At 45.7% G+C, this 27,252-nt stretch overlaps 1 protein-coding gene across 1 annotated transcript in view; it reads left to right on the top strand.

Annotated features, from left to right (window-relative positions):
* kiaa1549lb (KIAA1549-like b) overlaps positions 1-27,252 on the top strand; it is a gene marked incomplete at both ends in the record, with an annotated part of 73,572 nt that overhangs the window by 32,543 nt on the left and 13,777 nt on the right. The window contains 5 exons of the mRNA XM_080730072.1: positions 5,552-5,742; positions 11,920-12,050; positions 14,851-14,975; positions 18,144-18,379; positions 26,907-27,039. Coding sequence (XP_080586198.1) covers positions 5,552-5,742; positions 11,920-12,050; positions 14,851-14,975; positions 18,144-18,379; positions 26,907-27,039 — 816 coding nt within the window. The remainder of the gene's footprint in view (positions 1-5,551; positions 5,743-11,919; positions 12,051-14,850; positions 14,976-18,143; positions 18,380-26,906; positions 27,040-27,252) is intronic.

The raw sequence follows: 27,252 nt of genomic DNA, 5'->3' as shown, positions 1-27,252 counted from the left end.
GATTTAGCTGTGCCTTGGATACATTGAGGCAGTGATGTGTGACTGACAATTTATGACACTGTGAAGAGAACACTGCTGAATCTTTTACGATGTGTGTGTGTGTGTGTGTGTGTGTGTGTGTGTGTGTGTGTGTGTGTGTGTGTGTGTGTGTGTGTGTGTGTGTGTGTGTGCTGTGTGAGCTGTGTGTGTGTGTGTGTGTGTGTGTGTGTGTGCGTGTGCGCGTGCGTGCGTGCGTGCGAACTAGAAATAATATGCTTTTGATCCATTTCTACCTGAATTAGCCTACGGCACCCTAAAGCCAGACCCATGAGCGATATGTGTGCAAAGTTTGTTAGCAGTTAGACTACTGGTCTGCTGTGGGACGTGCAAACACACGCATGCACGCACGCACGCACGCACGCACACCTGCCCCTGCTCTTCACTACAATCATGTGGATACGGCAGCTCTATGATCTGTAGTCCTTATAATATCATGTAATAAAATGGATGGTGGGAGGCTATGAATCTCATTTAATCTCTCTTCCGCCCCCACAGTTTGTTATTTATTGAACATGTTGAGTTTGGAAACCAGCAGTGCTTATCTATCTGTTGCGGTCAGATCCATTAACCCAAGCACAAAACACAGAGACGAGACACATTAAATATGAAGGGGGATTTAATAAAGCAGAAGGGAGAAGGGGAAATGGCAGCACAGGAGGACTAGCAGGGCAGGCTAGTCAGAAAGCAAGCAGGGTCAGCAGGCATGGTGTAAAGCAGGGTTCCCCAATAGGCGGCCCGCGGGCCATTTGCGGCCCGCGGGGGGCTACTGTCTGGCCCCCACCAACCCCAGTAATAATGGTGGTATAAGAGCAGCAACAACACTAGTATATCGTCGTTGTCGGGTGGAAATCTCGTATCTCCAAATTTGTACGTTCTTTCGCAAATCATACAAGGCCGTCGCACAAAAGTAGTGAAAACAGCAGATCTACAAGCACACAACGCCTCGCACCGCGAGGCGTTGTGTGCGTGTAGATCGTCTGTTTTCACTAGTTTAAATCATTTTTAAAACGGTTTTGGACATACAAGATTTTCACCTGAAGAAAACTGTCACTGGAGTAGTGGGAACGCCACGGTCGCCCCCTGCAATGTTGTGGCCCTCGGCTTGGTACCCTAGACATAATTCGGCCCTTAGGGAAAACTAATTGGGGAACCCTGGTGTAAAGTAACAAAGTACATTTACTCAAGTACTGTACTTAAAGGACTATTTCACCACTTTTCAACCTATCTTCACATAATTGGTCCTCACTAATGTTCATGATAAAATAGCATAATCTTTTTCTACTCGGTCTGTGTCTCAGAGGAGGGCTGTGGGCAGGTGAGAAACCCATCATCGATGGAGAATCCAACCTAATAGAAAATGCAGGCTTTCTATTCCTGAAAAGTTGCAATGTTAAAGTGGAAGCCATTGTTTGAAAAATCAAAATATTCTTTTGAAAATATTGGATAAAAAAAATCTGTTAAACGATGATGTCACAAGCAGGGTGTCCGCGGATCTTGAAAAGCATTGAAAAGTATTGAATTTGTACTTGGGAAATGTGCAGATACCCTGGTCACAAGACTATGGATTTCTGAACTTTCCACAGCTCTCCTAAGAGACTTGGACCGAATAGATTTTTTTTTGCAATTTTATTATGAACATTAGTGAGGACCTATTAAATGAAGATAGGTTGAAAAGTGTCAAAGTCGTCCTTTAAGTATTTTCAATTTACTGGAGTATTTCCAATTTTATGTACTTTTACCTCTACGCCACTACATCTCAGAGGCAAATATTATGCAAAGTATTGTTTGCATGTAGAAGATTTTATACATTTTAAAACTTGTGAAATGGTACATTCTGCATAATGAGTACTTTCTACTTTTGGTACTTTAGTACATATTGATACCAATACTTTTGTACTTTTACTCAAGTACATTTTGAATTCCGGACCTTTAACAGAGTATTTCTACATGCAGTATTGATACTTTTACTTTTAAAATGTGAGTACAAGGAGGTAGCAGTTTTAGTTGACAAACAATATTGTAGGGAATACCAGAGATGGACAGAGTACTCGACCCCAGTACTTGAGTAAGAGTACAAATACATCTGGTCAAGATTTACTCCAATACGAGTAAAATTAGCTCAGTCAAAATGTTACTAGAGTAAGAGTAAAAAGGTACTTGTTTTTAAATGTACTTAAGTCAAGAAAGAGTACATGCTTTTAAATGTACTTGAAGCTGTGATGACACGCCAAAAAAAAGATAAATCAGGCTATGGCTAATATTTTTGATGACGTAACAGCTCCTCACTGTATGTAGCGTACTTCACCGTATGTACTGTACTGTCGGTAGGCCGGTCCGTCTCCCCTTGCCCACACTAAGAAAACCAGGAAGTCGCCTTACGGGAAAATGTATTTTATTACTAAATGTGTGCATATAAAAATGATAATACCTCTCAGATATCTTAGTTTTAGCAACATTGTTCAGGACAGGTCAAGTAGTTTGTTTGGCTTATTTGTTGAAATGATAAAAAACGCTAAGGTGATACTCGCTACTGGGCGCTTGGAGGCTGGATTCCAGCCGGGGAAGAGTGAGCTAAAGACGGACACAAATAGTGGTGGTGCTCGGTGACCGTGACAAATTATAATGAATAAGCTTCAACAAACTAGTTCATGTGGACGATATAGATATCGAAGATATTCGATTATATATTTTGCGCAGAATTACAATTAACACGTTGCAAGCCGCGGCAGAACCCTCTGAACAGAGGTAGCGCCGAAGAAATAAGCCATTTATTTACAAACATGTTTTAAAAAAACAAAGCCCACATGATAACAACACGTACTGGAGTGCTCGACACAGCGTACATATTCATCCTGCAGAGGTCGGCGATCTTACTTTGGCGAGGCGGAGGGGAGATCAATTCCATTCGTTTACGTGCGGCGAAGCAGGGAAAGGAGCGATAGAGAAGCGGCGCCCGAACGTGATTGAAACCGCGATCCACGAACAGAGACAAAGACCAGCCATCTTGTTTGAGCTTCTTGCTGAGTTTCAACACTGGGGAGAGGATGAGGCTCCTCCTGGCCAGCCATCCATCCAGAATGTGAGTCAACGGCGTGGCCTGCTGGATATTAGGAGTATCACACCCAGCACCAGAAAATGACTGTCAGAGCATATTAACCCTTTCAGATCGCTCCAAAAAGACACAGAGAAGAATTTCCGATGTTTTTTTTTTTTTTTATTATAATTTATATCAAAAGTCCGGGAATAGACGGCGTGGCTGATGGGACCCAGTAGGAAGTCCGAGGGAGTACGGCCAGGCTTAGAAGGTGTTAAAATACATTTTAAGTTGAGGCTACTTCCTCAATTTCCTGGTTAGTGAGGGGCTGTGGGAGTTTCAGAACGTTTACAGAGAGACCACGTGACCTACTGTTTCATAGTGTTAAACGTCGGTGCGTGACATCACACCTTTAAGTAAAAGTAAGAAAGAGTAAATTCCCAATTTTTCAAATGAAATACTGTAAATAACAAAAAACAAACAGACCACCTAAAAGTACTCTTTTCAGCCTTCCTAGAAATTTACTTGAGTAAGAGTACAAATATTTGTCTTGGAAATGTACTTGAGTAAGAGTAATTAGTATCAAAGAAATCTAAAGTAAGGGTGCCCTCACACCAAAATACCTATGAGAGTGGAATCCGCGTTCCGCCAATGCATTTCAATGAGAGTGAAGCGGTTTCATGCCAGCAGAGGATTTCTGCAAAAAACGCTCCCTTATCATTGAAATGCATTGGCGGAACGCGGATTCCACTCTCATAGGTATTTTGGTGTGAGGGCACCCTAAAGTACAAATCCTCAGAATCTGTACTTAAGTACACTGCTCAAGTAAATTTACTCGAATACTGTCCACCACTGGTGAATACTCTGATAGTATAATATTGTAACATGTCTGTGAGGGCAACTGACGTGGCAGTATAAACTACCGGTATGTTCATGATGAGTGGATTGGAAGCTGCGGTCTAAATACTGCATGGTAATGAGTGGGTAAACCGCAGGTGTGCGGACAGCAAAGGAGAAATGGATAACGTAACTCCGGGGGGAGCCCACACACATACTGTACACATAGACATGAGGAGAGACAGAGACATGGCACAGGCTAGGAGTTGAAGTGCCTAACACTATCAAGACACAGCTTTAGAACATTAATCTCACTCATGTTTCCTAAGTCATTTGGACATCTCATATAGGAGCTGCATAATGAGTTATTCTGAGGTGTCTGTCTAGGTGACAGTATACTGTAGATGACAGGCTGGGCTGCCTTTATCTCTGCGTCTCTGCCTGCCTGTCTGCTCACATTTCCTGTGAGCATGGGAACAAGCAGACAGTGGTGGAAAAAGTACTCAAATATTGTACTTAAGTATCAATATTGCAATATAGAAATACTCTTGTTAACCGATTTAGTGCCATTCCCGAGATATCTCGCGAAATGTACTCGAGTATCTCGAGTGCCATTCCCAAGATATCTCGCGAAAAGTAATATATTACTGTAACGGCGGTTATCCTGACGGGTACAATGGCGGAAGGTTCCGAGCCGATCTCCGTCGCTGATTTATCATCATCACGGATCCACGAGCACAAAATAGTAATCCCATAACATTGAGGCAGACGGGGGATCTCATCTTTAATGTCCATTATCTCAAAACAACACTTTAGAAGATGGCAATAGATGCTCGCTTATAAAACACATGTTGAAAAGCATCGATCCGATCCGCCATGACACCACGTAAACAATGATCGATTCCGGTGAAGGACGCGATGACCTCAGACCGGAAGTGTTTACGCTGTGGACTTCTGGCCTTCAAAATAAGACAACGGGAGTGAATGCAGCCTGAGGGAGGCATCGTGGACATTTTAATCCGTTAATTTCAGGGGCTCTTAATGAGTTAAGTAAGGGTGCCCTCACACCAAAATACCTATGAGAGTGGAATCCGCGTTCCGCCAATGCATTTCAATGAGAAGGGAGCGTTTTTTTGCAGAAATCCTCTGCTGGCATGAAACCGCTTCACTCTCATTGAAATGCATTGGCGGAACGCGGATTCCACTCTCATAGGTACTTTGGTGTGAGGGCAGTAGGGCACCCTAAAGGTCCGGAATTCAAAATGTACTGTACTTGAGTAAAGTACCAAAAGTGCTGAAGTGGTTAATGTATGTTTTGTAATAATAATCAATCTACAAAGTTACTAGCAACTAAAGTTGTCAAATAATTGTAGTGGATGTAAAAGTACAATATTTGGATCCAAGATGTAGTGTAGTTGAAGTATTGGAAATTGAACATACTTAAGTAAAGCATAAATACCTAAAACTTGTACTTCAGTAAATGTACTTGGTTACTTTACACCACTGGGAACAAGCAAATCATGCTGGTCAAATTCAGATATTTAGTAATTTATCTAGTAGATTTCAAAAATACTTTTGTCTTTCTCACTCTTTTGCCTCTCACCCAAACCCTTCCACCACCCACCTCTTTCACTTCCTCAGCCAGTCCAGGGCTTTGACTATGCCAAGCAGCACCTAGGCCGGCAGGGAGGGGATGCAGAGACCCTGCCCGTCACTCAGGATACCCTAGTGCTGCCCCTGCCCATCCGGGACGCATCCCACTCCCTGGAAAAGACCCTGCAAAAGGATGGAACTGCCAACAAGAAGAATCTCACCGCTGACTTTCGCAAAAGGTAGCACCTAACCTGTGTCCTGCTGTAGTTGGGTGTTTTTTAGTTTTTGCATGCTCCTTCGTAAAAGGCACAGTGTTTGGTTTGTTTCCAAGATCATGATACATCTTCTACACAGAGAAGCACGATTGTTCTGATTCTGATGAAGGTCTAACGACCAAAAAAAAAAATACTGAAAAGATTAAATAAAGAGAGTGGCACCTCTTTATTTGATCTGATATCAAAGATCCCTTTCTATACCCTAATAGAACCATATAGAGTAGAATCCAGTGGTTTCTACTAAAATCAAACTGTGTATATTGTGAGTTGTAGTTAGGGGGATAAATATAGCACGTGGTCCTTTACATTTCAAGATACAAGCTCTCCATAGGACATGACGGAAGTGATGTATCATGGTTAGAGTAGAGGTCACTTATTGTCACACGGCTGGAGGTTGTCTGAGTATCTCTATGAAACGCAGCTCAAACCACGCTGTGCTGAAATCTTTTTTTTTTTCCATTATTTCATTATGTTCCACTTATCAATATCTCTTTTGACAATAATGTGGGGTCATTTCCATTAATATTGTAATCTTATCTAAATTTAAAGGCATTCCTCTGATGTCTGGTTGTGCAAATTGTTAGCATTTGAATCACATCTTTCTGAAACAGTGAAGAATATTTTAAAACTCATCCAAGATGCAACCCCTGCATGGCTGGGGGAGATGTAGTGCTTATGGGCTTCAGTCAGTAATATTTGCCAGCCAGTAGGTATCTACATTTCTCAAGACCACCTCCTCCAACCACTGTATACATACTAATTGTGTTAAGGGTTAGGGTTAACCTTTTCAGGCTGCGACCCCCAAAATAACCAGTAAGACTCCCTAATCGGGAGATAAGCGACCGTCAGGTCGCAGTGTGATTTTAGGGCAAAATGTGTAGGAGCAGTGTCCAAAAATGTGTTTGAAAAAATCTGCCTGATGGTGGCGCTATATGGGACAGATCCATGTTGATGAGATGAGTGTAGACATACTGTGTACTGAACGGTTGCGGAGATATGAGCAGGGCAAAAGTGTGATGTATTACGTGTGACAGACAGACTGACTGACGGACTGACTGACGGACTGACTAACGGACTGACTGACTGACGGACGGACAGCTGGTCGAGGTTTTGATAGTAACTGCGACCTGACAGTCGCAATCATATAGGAATTTGAGAAAAACAAAAACATATCCATAAGTCTCCATGGGGTGAGTAATCCATGGGGTTACATTTTGGGGGTGAACTATCCCTTTAAGTTCCGGATTGCAGCATTAAGTTGTCTCTGCTTCTCTTTGCATTTTCACATTCACAAGGCATTTCCTACAGGCTTAATGTACCTTTTTTATTAGCGTGGCATACTTTCTCCCCTCAGGGAGTTTGAAAACTCCCAGACAAAACACTGTCTGCATGTTAATATGCATCGTACCCAGTTCTTCTGACAGTTCTAGAGCTCACAGGGTAGTCGACTTTAAGGTCCTATAATGGAAGATAGAAAGCACACGATTAGTATTTTCAGTTTGTTTTGTTTGTGTGTTTCCATATCGTCGTTGTCGAGTGGAAACCTTGTATGTCCAAAACCGTTTGTTTTGCATTTATCATTTTAAAAATGATTTAAACTAGTGAAAACAGCCGATCTACAAGCACACAACGCCTCGCACCGCGAGGCGTTGTGTGCTTGTAGATCTGCTGTTTTCACTACTTTTGTGCGACGGCCTTGTACGATGTAACAGGGCTTTACTTTGCGAAAGAGCGTACAAATTTGAAACTTGGGAGATACGAGGTTTCCACCCGACAACGACGATATAGTAAGTCTTCTCGGTTAGAAGAACAGTCAGTTCCACTGCACTTCTGTAGCTTCAACTCATGTCACCCCCATGCTGAGTAATAGGGAGTCGTTATGAGGGTGTCAGTATGTAGGCAGGTGAAATTGACCATTCGCCACATCCGGCAGGCAGTGAAGCCATTTTGGTCATTGATGTCCATTTTAAATCATCTCAAATTGTTATGGAGGGGCAAAAAAAAAGGCTGTAATTTTTCACAATTATGCAAGATAACGATATCTGAGTATATGATGTTTCAGCAGCGGGCAATCCATATACTGCAAAAGCTACAAAAAAGATCTTTGGGCTTTGCTGAGGCAACAACAGTTTTTCTTGGCCTTAAATGTATTTACTGTTCTTTCTTGGCTGGCTTTTTTGTTATGCAACAACAATTTCTTTGCTTTAGACCCTATAACCACATCTTAAGTTAGCTGAAAGACAACAAATCCTTATTAAAATGGTTTGTCTCAAAGGCAACTTTCAGTTATGAAGATAATTGCAAAAAATGAAGTTGATTGATTGACATTATTCCTGGTAACCTGAGTAATCATACCAGGAAATCATTTTGGTCCAACAGAGTGAAACAGATTGCTTTTCAGATAATTGTAAATATAAATGCCCTCAGTGTGCTGTTGCAGAGACAGAGACAGAGAGGGAACTCTTTTTGTAACTTCCCTTTGAAGTACATGAAAAAAGAAGAAGAACAACAACAACAACAACAACAACAACAACAGCAACAGTGAAATAAAAGTCTAGCACTAAAATGCCCAACCACCCCAAAAAAATATGAAAATGTTCTTTGTACACTAACTAGGTGCTTGATACACACTGCATGTTTTAATATACTGTCTCTGAGCATGACAAGGAACATTGTAAATCAGGCTTCAGAGGGCGATGGAATGACACAAGACTAGTTACTATTCCGCAGTGTCTCTGTTGTGTTCTCATTATGTGCAGACTGGTAGGGGACAGCCCATGCTGCTTTGATGTCAGCGTCAGCCTCTTGGTCCTCTGAGCAGAGGCTTGATTAGCTCCAGTACAAGCTGTAGAACAGTGTTTGAAGCTGGTCAAACAATAATTGGCTAAAGAAGTATTAAATATATACTGTCGCCCTCGCTCTAAAGGGCGAGGTCGCACCAATTCTTGGCCATCTGGCCAAAATCGGACCAGTTACCCATATATGGAGACCCCTGTCTGGTACCCATACTGTATATGGAGATCCATATATTACCATACTGTATATGGTACATCCCTTTTATGCCCATACATGGAGATCCCTGTCTGAACCAGCCACACAGATATGGGCAGTCTTCCTCCATATATGGGCATTCCCATATGAAGTCCTGTTAGATATGGGTTTAATATTGATGACATCAGGGATCTCCATATGGGCATAAAAGGGATTCTGTTAGAGTGGTTCCCATGACATCACAACAGACAATCCCTTTTATGCCCATACATGGAGATCCCTTTCTGAACCAGCCACACAGATATGGGCCTTGTCTTGGCCCTCTGGCCAGTGATGTACAGTATATCGATGACATCAGGGATCTTCATATACTGTATGGGCATAAAAGGGATTCTGGGGAATACCCATATAAAATATGTGATGTTATATCACTTGTGATGTCACAGTGATGTCAGGGGAACCATAGTGTCAGGTGTGACCTACAGACAGACAGACAGACATACGCGGAGAAGATGTGCCGGTTTTCATAGTAAACTTAGTTGCGACCTACAGTATGGTCGCAATAAGTTCAATAAATGAGAAGTCAGTCTTGCTTGTCTATGAAGCACAGCCATGCTCATAGAACATGTGCATGTAGACTAGGCATAGGCAAGCGCACACACTTTACACACGCATAAAGAAGCAGACGCACACGCACGCACGCACGCACACACACACACACACACACGCACACACACGCACGCTCACACACGCACTTCGGGGGTTTGTATCCTTCCTATGTGAAAGCCCCCTGTTTAGGGGTAAGAAAGTAAATTAGAAGTCATTATGAGACCAATGTACCAATGTACTGCAACATTTATTTTGTTCTGTACTGTAGGTTAGTTCGCCTTTTAAAACACCCTTCTGTTTGCTGCTGCCTTTCACATTTATGCACAATAATAAATAGATCTATATGCCAACCAACTTAATAATATAACGTAGTGGGGATTATTTCCTCCCTTTCTCTTCTGGCCGATTTTCCTATGAATTGGAAGTTTATTCTCGCTAAATTGTAGGATAATAAGGTCTATGCTATCCAACTTGTACTATCCAACACTTTTGTCCCAAACAAGATACAGTACACTATAGCAGCAACTACTTCTTAGGGTGATAGGAGCAGCATGACCTCTAGAGGCTAGCCTAGTTCCAGACCCTGAATCGCTAGCCACACCCCTTTAATGTTTTTGTTTTGGCGATTCAGGGGTCTAGAAGTGCTCTCATTGAAGAGTCCTTCCTCGGTTGAAAATCCGATCGGCGAATCAGCGTCGTGAATCAGCGTCTTGTGATCAGCGTGGGTAGGGGTTTCCCAGAACTCATGTGTGTTTCCAAGTACACCAGCGCCGCCGCCGTACCGTACCGCGCATCGCGTCGCGGTAAAATGCGGTAAATTGCGGTAAAATGCGATCGTATCGATCTCGCTATGAAACACCAGTAGCAGGCATGTTATGTTGTGTTTGATTACTAGTTCGTAGTGCTCCTATTCTGACTGTTTCTTTGGTTAGCAAGTAGCACTAGCAAGCAACAGGCTAGCCACTAGCCAGCCAGTCATGTGTTGGTCGGTGAACCAATCGCTGAAGACTGCCTCTTTTTGGCAACGCCCTGGGGGGAAGCGAGTTCAGACTGAATAATGAAGTGAAACGAAATGTCAATTCAGGCTGAGTGTCAGGCTATCTAGAGGCTGCTAGAAGGGCTTAATTGGATGGAGCTCAAAACAAGGGCCGCTACAAACTCGATAACACATTTATTGAGTTACCGGTATCAATAAGCTTTGGGCTTATCAAGATTGTTATTGAGCATAGCGGCCCATGACGTCATGTTCAAAAAATCAAGACATGAGGCGATCAAGAAATTATTACAGTACTATTCATAATATAAAGCCATTTAACAGTTATTGCACATTAATGATAATATTTACTTTTGTGGTGGTCAGCCACAAACTCACAGTCACAACAACTGGCCAATGAAAAAAGATACCATTTCTGTTCAGAATTTGTCGTCTCACATCTTTCCACTAACTATTAGAAAACGCTCAATAGCGGGCTCGTTAAATCCCGGCTCAATAAGCAGGATCGATAAGGTGCTCATTATCAATAAAAATGAACAAGCTCCATCCCTAGTCCTGTTGTTTCAATAAGGCAATTAGTGGAATATTCTACCATTAATAATAATAATGCGGACTACTAACTCAGAGCCAACCAGTTATCTAATTCTCTCCCAACTTGCTACAAAATAACTCGTGGTTCTGGCTAGGCAACCATCCACTTTTCCACCTTCACATGTGTCTCCACTTCTCATAATCACAAAATGTTTGAAAAATGTCCAAACTTTGGGGAAATTGAAAACATTAAATACAATAAAGAATTATTAGAAATACATGAAAAAGTTATAAAAAAAAGAAAAACACTGGCCTCTATCATGGTTAAAATGAAGTTTGAAGTTACAATGGGTGTGTATGGGGTCCTCCTCCTGGATGAGGACAACTGATAACATTTACATCAAATATCTAAATATTGAGTGAAGCAAATTAAAAACTGTTCAGGGTGTTCATAAAAGCCTGATTAAACGATAAAACGACCAAAGTTTTTTTTTAAAGTGAGATATCCCTTTATGCGATAGGTATGCCTCAAACACTTTAGCAAATTTCAAGTGGGCCCTGATCCAGAAAGTGAAATCCCTTTAAGCCTGCATTTTTAGAGCATGTTTATTTTAATGATCAGTCAATTGATTGTGTTTTGGATCAACCCAGTACACCTTTAAGTTCATATTCATCGGTATTACAGTGATAACTCCCTCTTCAAGGCTCAAGGTATCAATAAAAGCTTAGGTGCCAATTCTTGGGAGCCCACTTGCCACGACCCACAGGTTGGGGATCGCTGCTCTAGTCTTTAGAACAAAGGTACAGCCAGCAGAGCTTAGAATCATGCACATACGGTAATACTTTTGGTACATTAACGACAGTGTGAGACTGGACTGTTACTAGTTGGAGGGAGGGAGAGAAGGAAGGATGGAAAAGGTGAGATTGTTAATGGGAGGGGGATGACATAACCAGGCTGTGAGCCTAGCTGCTTCTCGCCGCCTCACCGCCTCTCTTGTTGCTATGGTTACTTGCAGCAGGTTGCCGAGCGAGGACGGTTCCGTCATCAGCGACGAATCAGAGAAGCAGAATTCCGGCAGGGGCTTGACGGTGCAGAAAGTCACAGCACAGCAGAAACTGACAAAAGAGGAGCCGCGTAAGAGGAACGGTGTGTAACACATGCACACGCACTCTCTCGCAAGCACGCACACGCACGCACGCACGGATGCGTGCGCAACACACACACACACACACACACACACACACACACACACACACACACACACACACACACACACACACACACACACACAGAGACACACAGAGACACACAGACACACACAAACACTAAGGTGAAAATGCATTTCGTCGTCGTCGGGTGGAAACCTTGTAACTCCCAAGTTTCACATTTGTACGTTCTTTCGCAAAGTAAAGCCCTGCTTCATCATACAAGGCCGTCTCACAAAAGTAGTGAAAACAGCAGATCTACAAGCACACAACGCCTCGCACCGCGATCGGCTGTTTTCACTAGTTTAAAATCATTTTTAAAATTATAAATGCAAAACGGAACGGTTTTGGACATACAAGGTTTTCATCGGACATCGACGATTTATTATCCAATCCCTTTTGACACTCGCAGGCATGCTTGTCTATGCCATAAATGCACCAGATTCCTCCTCTCCCATTATCGTTGCATAAAACACTCTCTCCAGCCTTCCTTTGTTTCTGGTGCACTCAGGTACCCAGAGAGAGAGGACCCATTGCCACTGCAGCTCTTTTTATAGCCAGGAAAGGTAGCCTCTCAGCAGCGAGCAGAGAGATGGACCTGATGAATATACATGAGACAGAATAGACAGACACTCTGCTCACACAGGATACCCTACTACTCAGAGTGGTGGATACTATAGGGCTGGGCAATTAACCCAAAATATATTCGAACCGATATACTGAATATTCCTTATATATCATTGAATCGACATAAAAACATGTTTTCTACAATCGACTAAATTGTTCTGATTAACCACTGAACCCTGTATTATACTTTGTTGTAATTGTGGCATTGCTACACTGTCAGATAGTTCATCTGCTATTTTCAATAATCGTTCATTGATCGTAATCGAGGCAAACGTTTGAAATAATTGCGATATTGATTCAAAGTATTATCGCCCAGCCCTAGTGGATACTGTCACACACAGACCAAAAGCAGGCACGCATGCACACATGCATGCATGTCATGCATGTACACACTCACACACAACTACTATGATTGCAGATAATACAGTTTGCGGGTGGGTAATGGATAATCAGGCATATATTTTATCCCGAGCTCACATGTAGAAATAATATTATAACTCAAGTAAAGTGCTCTGTGAGGTAGAATATATCCACTCATCATTCTTAGGGCACAAGTGGCCTCTACTGAACTCAATATAATTATGTTTTTTTCTCCCCGGTGTTTTAGATGAATGGAAGTTTATTCATAAATTACATTACTCATAAATTCAGCGGAACTGTGATTTTTATGGTAATTACTTTGAATTATTAATCAGCAGAACTTGCCAGATGTAGGATAAGTCTTAAGTCTCCACCAGTAATGGAGGTGTCTTAACGTAGTCTCTGTGACCTGCCTGCCTCCTCATTTTACTGGCAACTCTGTTTGACAGAATCTCCCTGTGTACATCATAGAGAACACAAGTGACCCTGTCTGTTAAATATTCACAGGGTTCCCACGGTCATGAAATTCCTGGAAATATTTTGAAATTAGAGAAATATTTTTTCCAGTACTGGAAACGTTTTGGAATTGATCAAGGGTCCTGGAAGGTCCTGGAAAAAATAGCTATACATTGTCATTGGTTATTGATTTTGTTAATACCTCTGAAATGACAAATTAAACAATAAATCAAATTGTCAAATATTAGAGGCAGAAATTGTGAAAATAGCAGATCTACATGCTCACAACGCCTCGCAACGCGAGGCGTTGTGAGCATGTAGATCTGCTATTTTCACAATAGAAACGTGTAATTACAAATTCCTCAACTTAGTGCTCATCAGGGTGCCGGGGTCCCCAGTTAAAATATGGTTATTTTTGAACGGCCTGAAAAGGTTGAGAACCACTGGCATACACTACCTGTCTTTAGGCATTGCGTATAGGAGTAAGCGACTTGTTATTGAGCAGAATTATTGTTATAATATAGTCTTGGAAATTGGGTTAAATATTCTGGAAAAGTTTTGGAAAAGTTTTGGAAATTCATTGGTAAAAATGTGTGGGAACCCTGTATTCAGCTCTGAGCATGTGTGTGTGTGCGTGTGTGCGTGCGTGTGTGACACTGACTGAGACAAATTAGAAAGACTGACTATACAGTGAAATCCTCAGTGATCATTTATGGATGTGTAACTGAGATTCGGTTACATTTGTACACAGATTGATTGATAGAATACTTCCCAGTGAGCAATAGTCGTCTATTAGACGTCTGTCTAAAATTGGTCTAACAGTGAACGTTTTTTAGACGTCTAAGCTATAGACTAGCCGTTGATTAGATGTTATTTCAACGGCTATATATAGACGGATATATAGACGTAGATGTATAAACTTTCACTGTTAGACCAATTTTAGACTAGCATTTAGACGTATATTAGACGTTTAATAGCCCAAAAAATGCTCAGTGGGTTAACAGTTTGTAAAAACAAAAAAGCACAGAAGTACGGTTCCATACAAAATTATGCTAAAAGGATTAACCCAAGAAAGCTCTATGGCTTGTTTCCTTTGGGGTCCTGTGTATTCAATTCATCGAAACATTTAAAGATAAACAACAATGATATGCAAAAACATATCATCCCAGAGTTAAGTTACTACTGAGGATTTTACTATGTAAGAGACAGGCCGGCTGAGAGGCTAAGTAAATATTACAGTCAATTTGTTGTCTTTTTCTTCTCCAGTGTCTGAACTGAAGTTCCTCTTTGTTCTTCAGATCCATATGACACCTCATCCGGCTCCTTGCAGCTCATTTCCATAAAGCCCATGGCAGCTCAGCCCACCTACTCACGCCCTGCCTCCTCTGAACGTAGCCAAGACTCAGCCATTCTCAATGGAGAGGTGAAGACGCACGCACGCATGCAGCCCTAACCCTAAGGGCCACAGTACACATCAAACAAATTTGAATTTGGTGTCGTGTGAAAGGCTTGCAACCAAAACAACGTGCTGTATTTGGTTTAGATCGATGTATTGTGCAGTATGTGCACCATATCTATGATGTGCACATTAGGATTTAGGATGTTATGTAAGGGATAAATACTGGCTCCGCGGGGGTTGTCCATATATAAGATCCCTACGGACTCATAACTCCTGAGGCGCCAGCCGAGGGAGTTATCAGTTCGAAGGGATGTTATATATGGACAACCCCCAAGGAGCCAGTATTTATACCGCTTATTACCCGGCTACTAAATCAAATTAATAATTTTGACTCAAAACTAAAAACAAAACGAAGTATTTCCTTGTTTACAGACGGCTGGAAGTGTTGCGCTGGGCGTCCTCCCAACGCGACACGGTCGCCTTGGAAAACAAGGAAGTGCTGATTAGATCGAATCCATTTTCTGATACTAGGTCGTCTATTTCTCGCTTAAAATAATTTTAAAAACATTCTTGAGATCGACGTTTAGTTCTAAATGTCGCTGTGTGGTTGTTGACATGCTGACATGTTGGATACGGCACTAAATTCATGCAGCGCAGGCTGCACAGTTTGACTGCAGCAGGTGCTCTGAGTCTTTGATTAGGCAGAGGTCTGTTATAGAGCGGAGCGGTCTGCTATCCAGAAATAACAGACCTCTGATTTCAGCAACTGACCAATCAGAATCAAGCATTCAACCAAGCCGGGTAATAACTACATTTAATGAAGGCTTCAGCGTTACTTTATGCAGGATACAAGAGTCTAGCCCCGCCCAGCTGTAGTCAGCTGTCGGTCAGCTCTTTTCCTACTTCTCAGTCACATAATCAGCTGGTCATTACGTCACACTGTCATACTCCAATCAAAGCTCTTGTTCAGTAGGGGAGGCTCCTTTAAATATGGCTCACTTTCTCTACCTATGCTTGGTTATCCTAGTCTGGGATCACTTCACTTTACGGGGTTTGATCCGGTCGGGAGCGGAAACCACTTTACGTCATGTTGTAGTCAGAGACGGACTACGCTTTGGCCGGAACTATCAACCGGATTCAGTTTTAACCCAAAATATTCCCCTGCACCCAAGGACATACTTTTAGGGCCGACCTAATAAACACCTTGATGAGGCGTAGTTTTGCTTTCGAAAAATTCGTTTGGTATGTGCATCTTTTAATCCAACTCGTAGCGACTGGCAAGACTACGTAGCATTTCCAGCATTTTAAAAGGGATTGGGGAAACAAACGGAGGGAACCAAATCAAAGCGACGCCGCTTCTAGTGGTTTCCGCGCTTTAGGCGGAAACCAAACGCTCTGTTGTGAACGAACACCAGGCTCTCTCTCGGGAGAAAGCCTGGTAGGCGAGGTTAGGTTATCCGAAGCCTAGGATGCGCACTGATAGCTGCCTCCTCCACCCCAGCCTCCACCTTTGATCAGTCTGTTAAAGCCCAAATACTGTGATTACGTCTGTTGATTTAAGTTACGTGTCAATGTATTGCCATTGTTCTTGATTTTGCCCTAAAATCACAGTATGTCTACTGTCCTGTCATCAACATGGATCTGTCCCATTTAGCACCACCATCAGGCCGATTTTTTCAAACACATTTTTGGACACTGCTGACCTGACGGTCGCTTATCTCCCGATTAGGGAGTCTTACTGGTATCCCTATGGGAGTCTTGCTTAGCATTCCCTGATTTTGCTTAGCAAGCATGCTCAAAATTCTCCACACGCGGAGCCCTTAACGTCAAGATTAACTGCATCCATTTATGCAATAAATGGTTAAATCTACTTTGACGTGAGTGTTCCTGACTAAAACTCTTTAACTGCCAGAGTTAAAACATTGTATATAGCTGCCCTTGCCACAAATCCGAGCCAATGAATTGAAGTGAGTCTTAAGAAGAGATGTAAAAGCCTCAATAGATTGAGTACCTCTAATGGTGAATGGCAGGCTATTCCAAAGTCTAGGGGCTGCAGCAGCAAAGGCACAATCTCCCCTGCATTTTAGTTGGTTATGGGAACAAAAAAGGGCAGCTTTTCAGCAGACCTCAATGCTCTGACTGGAGTATAGTCGTGCAAAGGTTCAGATAGATATAAGTGGGCCAGCCTGTGAAGAGATTTAATAAACAAATAAAAGCACCTTAAAATATATTCATTAAAAAAATGTACAGGGAGCCAATGCAGTGCAGCTAAATTTGGGGTGATATGTTCGCGTTTCTTGTGCAAGTAAGGCGAGTGGCTGCGTTTTGAATCAGCTGCAAACGCGTAAGTGAGGACTGCTCAATACCTGTGTACAAGGAATTACAGTAGTCCAGTCGAGAGGATATGAAGGCATGAATTGCCATCTCCAATTGTTTATCGGGCAGATAGGGTTTAACCTTGGCTAGGAGATGGAAGAAGCTGCTTTTCACAACGGAGCTAAGATGTTTATCAAATGTAAAGGAGCTGTCAAAGTTAACGCCACAGTTACCTTTGACAAATGCAGGGTGATACCGGTATATATCAGTGCTCATACTTCTGCAGGCCGGGAATGCACCTGTCAGCAGGGAGCGTTGGGCAGGAGGACTAGAACGGAGGCTCTGCGTTCTCTCAGTGGGGGCTAAAAAGACATGGATAAAAAAACAATGAAAATGGTGCAGAAGCAGAGAGACAACAAATTGGGAGTGCTTGCTGACAAATTGTCCACCCAGAAATGCCAGTAGTACAATAAAAATATTGAATTCAAAATAAACATACTGTACTTGAAACAATAACATTTTAACTCATTTTTTTTCTTTTTTTTTTTGCTGTGGTGGGCCTTCCCTCCTACAAAATTTATAATTCAAAGAAAAATAATATTGACTTACTTTTGACTGCTTCAAAAGGATATATTTTTGGAGCTTTTTGGAGATATCAACACTGATCTAAGCATTTGCTAATGATTGTGATGATGGAAATACATTTTCCTCACAAAAGAAGCTCTCTTTTTAATGGTTTCTAAGACAAGATTTCAAAGCGCTTATTATCAATCAATGCTTCAGTAGATGAAAAACATATCAGTTGAATGAAAATGAATACCCTTTTCATCTAACCGAGCAAATATTATTCATAAATGTCTCCTTGTGTGTGCACAGGCGAGCATGGCTTTGAAACAGAAGTCAGACATCGAGCACTACAGGAACAAGCTGAGGCTGAAGGCTAAGAGGAAAGGTTATTATGACTTCCCCTCTGCCGACGGCGGCAGCAGCAGCAGCAGCAGGGCCTTGGCACAGAGACAGAGGCACAGCCATGAAAGGGCGCCTGATGAGCATGGCAGACCACTGGAACCCGATGACGACCGGGGGTCAACGTACGTCAAGTCTCGCAGGAGGTGAGGAGAAGCAGGGGCACGCGTGTGCACTTCGGGGTTGACTGTGTGCAAAGTTGGAATAAGCTCACCGCTTAAACGATTAAACCCTATAGAACTGAGTCCCCCCTGAGGTCTATCCACGGCCCTCTCATTTTTCTTCCTTTACACCAGTGGTTTTCAAACTTTTAAATTTCAAGGTCTTCCCTTAACTCTGACAGTATACAAATGTTTGTATACTGTCAGAGTTATAGACTTGTAAGGGTCAATTTAGAACCCCCCTAAAGGAACCTAGAGAGTCCCTGGAATCCACTTTGAGAACCACTGCTCTACATTAAATCTATATGTTCACAATGTGTCGCAATGCAATGCGTTGTGAGCTCGGCAAGTCAGGAGTTGGATATTTTTTGCTGAATTTTCGCCTGTTATGATACACCCAGATTAGGGACGCTGGGGTTAAAGTGGCTAAGTGGAGGCAGGACTAACCGCCATTTGACATGGAGATAAAATGTGTATCTCACAAAATGCCACAGGTGATGGTATTGTAGCGACCCTGCAGGAATAATGGACATTGGGGGAGGGGGGTGTTTTGATGGGGGGAGAGGTGCCTAGCTGCAGTTTAGGTCAGGCTGGGAGGGGTTAAACGAGGGAGAAGGTGGTTGGAAGAAGAGGAAGAGCGGGAGGAGGAAGAAGGAAGTCTCAGTTACGCATGTTCCTCAGTGAAAGGAGACACAGCCTAGACAGAGCAGAACAGCCTTTTGTTATTTTTCGGCACCCTCCTAATACCCAGTTAGCCTGTTTTAAAAGGGCAATAAAACCCGGATTCCCGGCTAAAACGTTATCCTTGTTTCCTCTTCTCATCATTACATCAGTGAGTTAGCTGTGAGGGACCGTAAACGCTACATTGGTGTCAGAACGTGGGTTTACCAAGCCTCCATTCCCCGGACTACAGCTGCCTACACTCACTGACTACTACCGAGGGAACGAGATGGCCGATCGGACGGGAAAACCAGACTTTTTGCCCCTGTACTCTCCTCCAGCAACGCCGGTGGGGAAACCGGCAGATGACGGCCAGGTTGTAAGGAGAAAGACTTACCCGCCGGCTGCTACGCTGCTTATGCCTCCCTCTGGCGATGTGGAAAATAGTCCATTCAGAATCACTCTGCCCATGGATCCACGCTCCGCACCGGGAGCCCGTAATGTAAGCACTGAATCGCATGGACATTCCGCGCATTCCACAGACAACGATGACAGCGATGATGTCACTCTCCAGGCTGATCTCAGAGGTAAAATGGGTGGCCAACCATGCACTATTGCAGAGTTAGAGAAGGACGTTACTGCCGAAATAGAGGATGGCTTTATGCATAAAATGACCATTGCAATGGAGCATGCTTTTGGCAACTTTCTGAGTAACTCCAAGGGAAGATTTGTGGCTATGATGGGGGAGGAGACACAACATTATGGGATGGAGGGCACTGTTAAAGCAAACAAAATGGATGACAAGAAAAATGCAAATGTTTACAACAATAATACAAGCCTCAAGAATGTCATAGCTGAGGATGCTAATGTTACTGTTAATGTGCCACAATTGAGACCAACACGCCATTCAGACAGAGACACCAGTGCAGTTGCTCGCTCTGTTGGTGGTAGTGACCAGCGCAGCTCTATTACCACAGCCCCAGTAAGTCCACCTGCTGCTGCTAACCAGTTAGCTGATCTGGTACCTGCTCTGTCCGCTGCATTCACTACAGCATTGACTAACATGCAGCAGCCCCCCCCAGCCCCCAGGGGTGGCCGCTTACAAGTTGGGCATTATGATGGACTCACATCCTGGGAGACTTACTGGGCCCAGTTTGACCTTCTGGCAACAGCCAATGGCTGGACCCCTGCTGAGAGAGCGGTCCAACTGGTCTCGGCATTGCAAGGCGAGGCTAGAAAGGTGCTGCTGGATGTAACTGCTGCTGACTTAGTGGACCCACTAGCTATATCCAGGGCCTTGGAGAGACGTTTCGGATGTACCACACCCGCCGTTGTGATACGGCAGAGGTTCAACGAGCGTGTGCGGGCACCTGGGGAGAAGTTGGGAGTGTTTGCGGCGGAGTTACGCTACCTCGCCCAGAGAGGGTTTCCTGATTTTGATGATAAGACACGCTTGGTGCTGACCAAGGAAGCATTCATTCGTGGCCTCCTACCTCCTCCCTTACGCCAACAAGTCCGACTTGCAGACCCACAGAGCCTGGAGGAAGCATTGGAGAAGGCGCTAGCGGTGGAAGAGATCCTCATTGAAGGTTTTGGACAACCTCCCACTTTGAGTTTCCCCCAGCCCCGGCCTGCCCAGACCCCTAGATCAATGCCCCCTGCTGGGACCTCGGGCCGCCCGCGAATAACACCAGGAGATGGAGATAATAGGATCTGTTGGAGGTGCAACCAAAGGGGTCACACACGGTGGTCTTGCACAGTCCCTGATTCGGCCTTGAATGCACCAGGGTCGGGAAACGCACAGGGCTCGGCTTAGAGGGGGGTGAGCCGAGCCATATTCCACTCCCCAGAGGCTGTGACACTCAGTCTGCGAGAGACATGCCCCATCTACCTGTTAACCGTGCCCTTTGCACCCCTGCCCCTTTTACTGCTGGTTGCTGCAGGGTGCCTGCAGTGGTTTATGGTCAGTTGGTGCACGCCCTTATTGACACAGGCTCGAACGCAAGTCTTCTCCACCCTGATCTTCTGCCGGAGGGGACCCCGACCCAGGCTACCAATGTTCCCCTCATCACAGTCACGGGGGGGAGGGCCCCCATGTTAGGGAGGTGTGAAGCACTGATCCAGGTGGGGGACTACTCTGCCTGCCAGCCCTTCTGGGTAGCCGAAGTGAAAGAGAGTTGTTTACTGGGGCTGGACTTTATGTGTGCAGCGGGGTTGGTGTTAGACTTCACCAGACAGATCCTCGTATTCCCAGACGGGACGTGCATTCCCTTTCTGAGTGACTCACCCGCCCCAGAGATGACAGGCGATGTAGCGGGGTACAACGAGATGCGAGGCGGACCAGCTGGTTATTCTGACCCACCTCAGTGGGAGCCCCCTTATGCAGACTGTCCTCTGCCAGCTGACAGTCTCCTGGTTCCAGATTCGGAGGTGCATGCCCAGCCACATCTCCCTGCTGCTATATGTACAGCTGGGGTGCCCCCGTTTTCAGAGAAGGAGGCAGCAGCAAGCACAATTGTCAAGACCGTTTGGGAGAAGAATCGGGGGGGAATGAACTCAGACCAGCAAGACAGGCTCATGGATATCCTGCACGAGTATCGACACTGTTTCGCCACGGGTCCCCATGATGTGGGCCGCACACACTTGGTCCAACACTCTATTGATACAGGGGATGCACGGCCGATTCGACAGCGGCCTCGCCGAATGCCTTATGCCCGTCAAGATGCTGCCAACCAGCTGCTGCGCGGGATGGAAGATGCTGGCATCATCGAGCCGTCGGAGAGCCCATGGGTGTCACCAGTTGTTATGGTTCCAAAGAAGGATGGTTCCTGGAGGCTGTGTGTTGACTACCGCCCCTTGAATGACAGAACAGCGAAGGACTCTTATCCTCTGCCAAGGATAGACGAGTCACTTGACTATGTGGCCGGATCCGCCTGGTTTTCCTCACTGGACCTGCAGAGCGGATATTGGCAGGTGGCTTTGGACGCGGAGGCCAAGGCGAAGACCGCATTCACCACAGGGCGTGGCCTATGGCAGTTCACCACCATGCCGTTCGGGCTGTGCAACGCCCCAGCAACGTTTGAGAGGCTTATGGAGAGGGTTCTGGTGGGGGTGCCGCCTGAACGCTGCCTTGTATACCTGGACGATATCCTGGTTCACGGCCCCAGTTTTGAGTCGGCACTTGCGAGCCTGAAGGAGGTGCTGGAGCGGATCAAGTGTGCTGGCCTGAAACTTCACCCTGCAAAGTGCAGCTTCCTGCAGCAGGAGGTCTCCTTCTTGGGGCACAAAGTCAGTGGAGCTGGCATCATGACGGAGCCAGACAAGGTGGCTGCTGTCCGGGATTGGCCTGTCCCCACTGATGTCCACCAGTTGAGGTCATTTCTGGGCCTAGCGTCCTACTATAGACGTTTTGTGGCTGGGTTCTCCTCCGTGGCTGCGCCTATGTTCCTGTTGCTGCGGAAGGACACGCCTTATGTGTGGGGGCCGGACCAGGAGGCAGCCTTCCAGAGACTGAAACAGGCCTTATGTAAAGACCCGGTGCTGGTTGCACCCAACCCGGAGCTCCCTTTTGTCCTCGACACGGACGCTAGCAACTCCGGACTTGGTGCCGTTCTCTCGCAGCTGACACCGGAGGGAGAACGTGTCATTGCTTATCATAGTCGCACCTTTGATAAACCGGAAAGGAACTACTGTGTCACTCGCAGAGAACTGTTGGCGGTGATCGATGCAGTGGAGCACTTCAAGCACATCCTCTGTGGCCTTCCGTTCACCATCCGTACTGACCATGCTGCATTGAAGTGGCTCATGTCGTTCAAGGAGCCGGAGGGACAAGTTGCAAGATGGATCGAGCAGCTTCAGGCCTTTCAGTTCACCATACAGCACAGGGCGGGTGTGAGCCACACGAATGCAGACAGTCTTTCACGCCGGCCATGTGCCCCTGGCTGTTGCCACTGTGACCGTGCTGAGCGTCGCGAAGCGGCGAACCTGGAAGCTGCCGGGGTTGTCTGTCGGGCCCTGTTACCAGTGAGTGAGAGGGGGTGGGAAGAGCTGCAACTCGAGGATCCAGACCTCATGGGGTGGGTGGAGACGAACACCCAGGCGCCCTGGGAAGATGTGGTTGCTCATTCTGCCACCGTGAGAGGCCTTTGGTCTCAATGGCCGGGAGTGAAGATGGAGGATGGAGTCCTGAAGCGGTGCTGGGTTAAGCCTGCCACCGGGGAGCCCCACTGGCAGGTGGTTGTGCCCAAAGACTTGCGTGAAGAGGTGGTTGGGGTGCATCATGGCCCTCCTGGAGTCGGTCACTTTGGGGTGACGAAGACGTTGAGGCGGTTGAGACAGACGTACTACTGGGGCCTGTGCAGGAGGGATGTAGAGGACTACTGCCGCCGCTGTGATGCCTGTACAGCCCGTAAGGGGCCCCAAGGTCAGTCGCATGCACCCTTGCAGCTACACCGGGTGGGTGCGCCCATGGACAGGGTAGCGGTCGATGTGCTGGGTCCGCTCCCCCTTACCAGTAGGGGTAACCGCTACGTTCTGGTCGCAATTGACTACTTCACGAAGTGGCCTGAGGCTTATCCCCTTCCTGACCAGGAGGCAGTGACCTTAGCAGAGGCCTTAGTGCAGGGGATGTTCAGCCGCTTTGGGACCCCCTCGGTGCTCCACTCAGACCAGGGGCGTAACTTTGAATCGCGGGTGTTCAAGTCGTTGTGCAGTCTGCTGAACATCCACAAGACTAGGACCACCCCGCTTCATCCGCAGAGCGATGGCCTTGTGGAGCGTTTCATGCGGACCCTTGGTGCCCAGTTGTCTCTCACCACTGCCCCTGATCAGAGTGACTGGGACTTGCAGATACCGCTTATCCTTATGGCATATCGTAGTGCTGTCCAGGAGTCGACTGGTTGTACTCCTGCCTTGTTGATGTTGGGCAGGGAGCTGAGGACACCGCCTGACCTGGCCTATGGGCGGCCACCAGATGCGCCGGATGCTTTGGCTGGGCCAGAATATGCCAGACAGTTACAGGACCGGATGGAACTGGCCCACAGCTTCGCCAGGCAGCAGGCGGAACAGGCAGGAGCTCGCCAGAAGCGCGTGCATGACGCAGTCGTCAAAGGTCAAGACTTCCAGGCTGGGGACTTGGTCTGGGTGTATGGGCCGAAGAGAGTCAGGGGCCGCTGCCCCAAGCTGGACAGCGCATGGGTTGGGCCCTGCTATGTGGTCGAGAGAGTGGGGGAGGTGGTGTATCGTGTGAAGCTGGCTCCTAGGGGCCGCATGGTGGTCATACACCGGGACAGGATGGCACCGTATCGGGGGAGTCAGGAGCCTGCCTTTCCGGTGACGCCCACCAGCCCGCGGGTCAGGGCGCCTCGCCGTAGGGGAAGACCACTGAGACAGCGACAGGATCTTCCTCCTGGGGAGGTCGTTACTCCGCTCGGCGCGGTGGTGCCGAGGGACGTCACCCCCGTTTCCAGGTCCCCCGCGGCGGATCAAGTGTTCAGTAGACCGCGGAGGGAGCGACGGCTGCCGGGTCGCTTTCAGGACTTTGTTGTTCCTCGAGGACGAGGACTTGGAGGGGGGGGCAATGTAGCGACCCTGCAGGAATAATGGACATTGGGGGAGGGGGGTGTTTTGATGGGGGGAGAGGTGCCTAGCTGCAGTTTAGGTCAGGCTGGGAGGGGTTAAACGAGGGAGAAGGTGGTTGGAAGAAGAGGAAGAGCGGGAGGAGGAAGAAGGAAGTCTCAGTTACGCATGTTCCTCAGTGAAAGGAGACACAGCCTAGACAGAGCAGAACAGCCTTTTGTTATTTTTCGGCACCCTCCTAATACCCAGTTAGCCTGTTTTAAAAGGGCAATAAAACCCGGATTCCCGGCTAAAACGTTATCCTTGTTTCCTCTTCTCATCATTACATCAGTGAGTTAGCTGTGAGGGACCGTAAACGCTACAGTATGCATATCATCCCCTCATCCATGCAAGGGGATGATATCCTCAGCCTGTGTCAGTGTCTAATGTACCAGATCAGTCACAATGTCAACTCTAATGTTGTCACCATGCAGGGCTAAGCCCAGAAGAGAAATCCATCAGGCGTGTCTGATTAATATGAATTCTGATCCTCAAACGGAGATGAGAGGATCGGGAGCTTGCTCTGAGCTGCCCTGTCCGCTGTACTGCTTATGCTTTATAAGAACAAACGAGGATGGACAGATTAGTTTATTACAGATTCAGGTCAATCACACAATGTACAACATACAAACAATCTATTCTATACCAGATTGCCATTTACGATATGTGCTGCCTGTCCTCAGGGATGAATGCAGCCTTTCAGTGTTGGCTTCTATAGACGCAGAGCTGGATGCTGTTGTCAGTTTCAATGTTTCACCCTCTATTGAGTTGAGATAGGGGTTTTAACAACTGTGTAATGTACTGTGAATTTGCGCACATCTGCTATTAATATGTGTATGACTTTGAGCGGGTGCTTTATCACAGAGATATGAATCAAATATACTTGTGCTCACTGAAGCGATGATACGTCCAGGGCATGCCATCTGATAGGGTCCTTGTACTCTCTAATTTAATATACAATGTTGTTTTGTTGTGCTAGTTGCTTTATCAATATTATATTTTGCTGAGCCACTCTGCCCCCTCCTAAGAATATTGTCATTGGGTTGACTCATATGCTGCGGCCTTAATACTCTTAATTGTCTCTCAGTACTTGGCGAGCACTGGAATGTGTAATATTATGTAAAACTATTCTGCCAGAGAAAATCTTTCCGGTCCTTTGAGATAAACCGTTTTTTTTGAGCGGTGGTCACAACGCTCCTATACGTGGCCGTGTGTGTGGGTCTGTCTGTCTGTCTGTCTCCGTGTCTGTCTGTCTGTCTGTCTGTAGCCTGCAGTAACCTTTTCTGACCACACATGTTAAGGGAGGGGCGCTGTTGCACACACACACACACACACACACACACACACACACACACACACACACACACACACACACACACACCACCGCTCAGTTCACACGAGTGTGATTTTTTTTTACTACTGTTGCTGTTTACTCTGCAAGTATTTATCATTCAATGAGAATGCTGAAGAAAACCGCACAATGAGGATGATGTGTTCATGATCATGCGTAGTTATGTGAAGTGTGTCTTTAACCCTTTCAGTGCCACCTTTTCACCACTAGAGGGCGCCCAATGGCCATAGAATCCACCATAGACAAGCGCTGTATATGCACAAGCCGTGCGCAGCCATGACGCGCCTGAACACTTTCCTTTGTGCATGAACAGGGACAGGATGAAGTTAGCTTGAAGTTAGCTATTGGCTACCAAGCATTTTAGAAGCCCTATTTTCGGCGATTTAGCCATGATTAAACCTTGCACACCTCATGGATATGCATGGAACAGAGAAAATGAGCTCTAAAGATCCTGGATTGCATTGGAGTGGATGGTAAATATCGGCGGCGCGACGCTCTCGCGGGCCGTGTAAACAGATTTTTTTTTTTAAAAGCCGAACTAGTTCGGGATAGGCACCCAGGACGTTAATAATTATCCCGAACTAGTTCGGGATAGGCACAATAAGAGTTAATTCAACACTTCACAGCCCTTTTGAGCATCATTACCTTAGATGTTGCCTCTCTGTTCTGTGTCTGGAACTGAACCTGAAATATGCGTTGTCAATTAAATTGACTTATCATACCTAACTTGATGACACCTGGCACAGTTAAGAGGACCGTCCCTGATGCCTTTTGCTCCAGGCGCACTGGAGCAAAAGGCTTGCAGTACTGTACTTCAAAGGGTTACAATGAACAGCTGGCTCAGGTCTGATGTGTACTAATGGCTTACTGTGGTCTAATTGGCAGGCACTCCCAGGTAGGTCAGCCAGCCTACCGTAGCAGACAGAGTCTGAACAGCCCCAGTCCTGGGGGAACAGAAATGGACCTGCTGGTGATGAGGGAGAGACCCAGGAGAGGCATCCGAAACAGTGGCTATGATGTGAGTTGCACTGTATCACGCACAGACCCTGACCCGAGCTGGAGGGTGCACAAAAGATGATGCCGTCTGGTCCTTAAGACTGTGGCCCCGTTGGGGTCTCTGGTTGTGCACAAAACCAACAGACCATAATAAAACCTTGGAGGCAATAATGAAGTCACATTGTTATATTGTCAAACTCTTACAAGATGTGGAATGTACTGTATCAAGAGCTGT

Source organism: Nannobrachium achirus (assembly GCF_963921795.1).
Source record: "Nannobrachium achirus genome assembly, chromosome: 7".
NCBI classification, from domain to species: Eukaryota; Metazoa; Chordata; class Actinopteri; order Myctophiformes; family Myctophidae; genus Nannobrachium; species Nannobrachium achirus.
The sequence above is the reverse complement of the archived record's forward strand: the minus strand, read 5'-3'. Positions and strand labels throughout refer to the sequence as shown.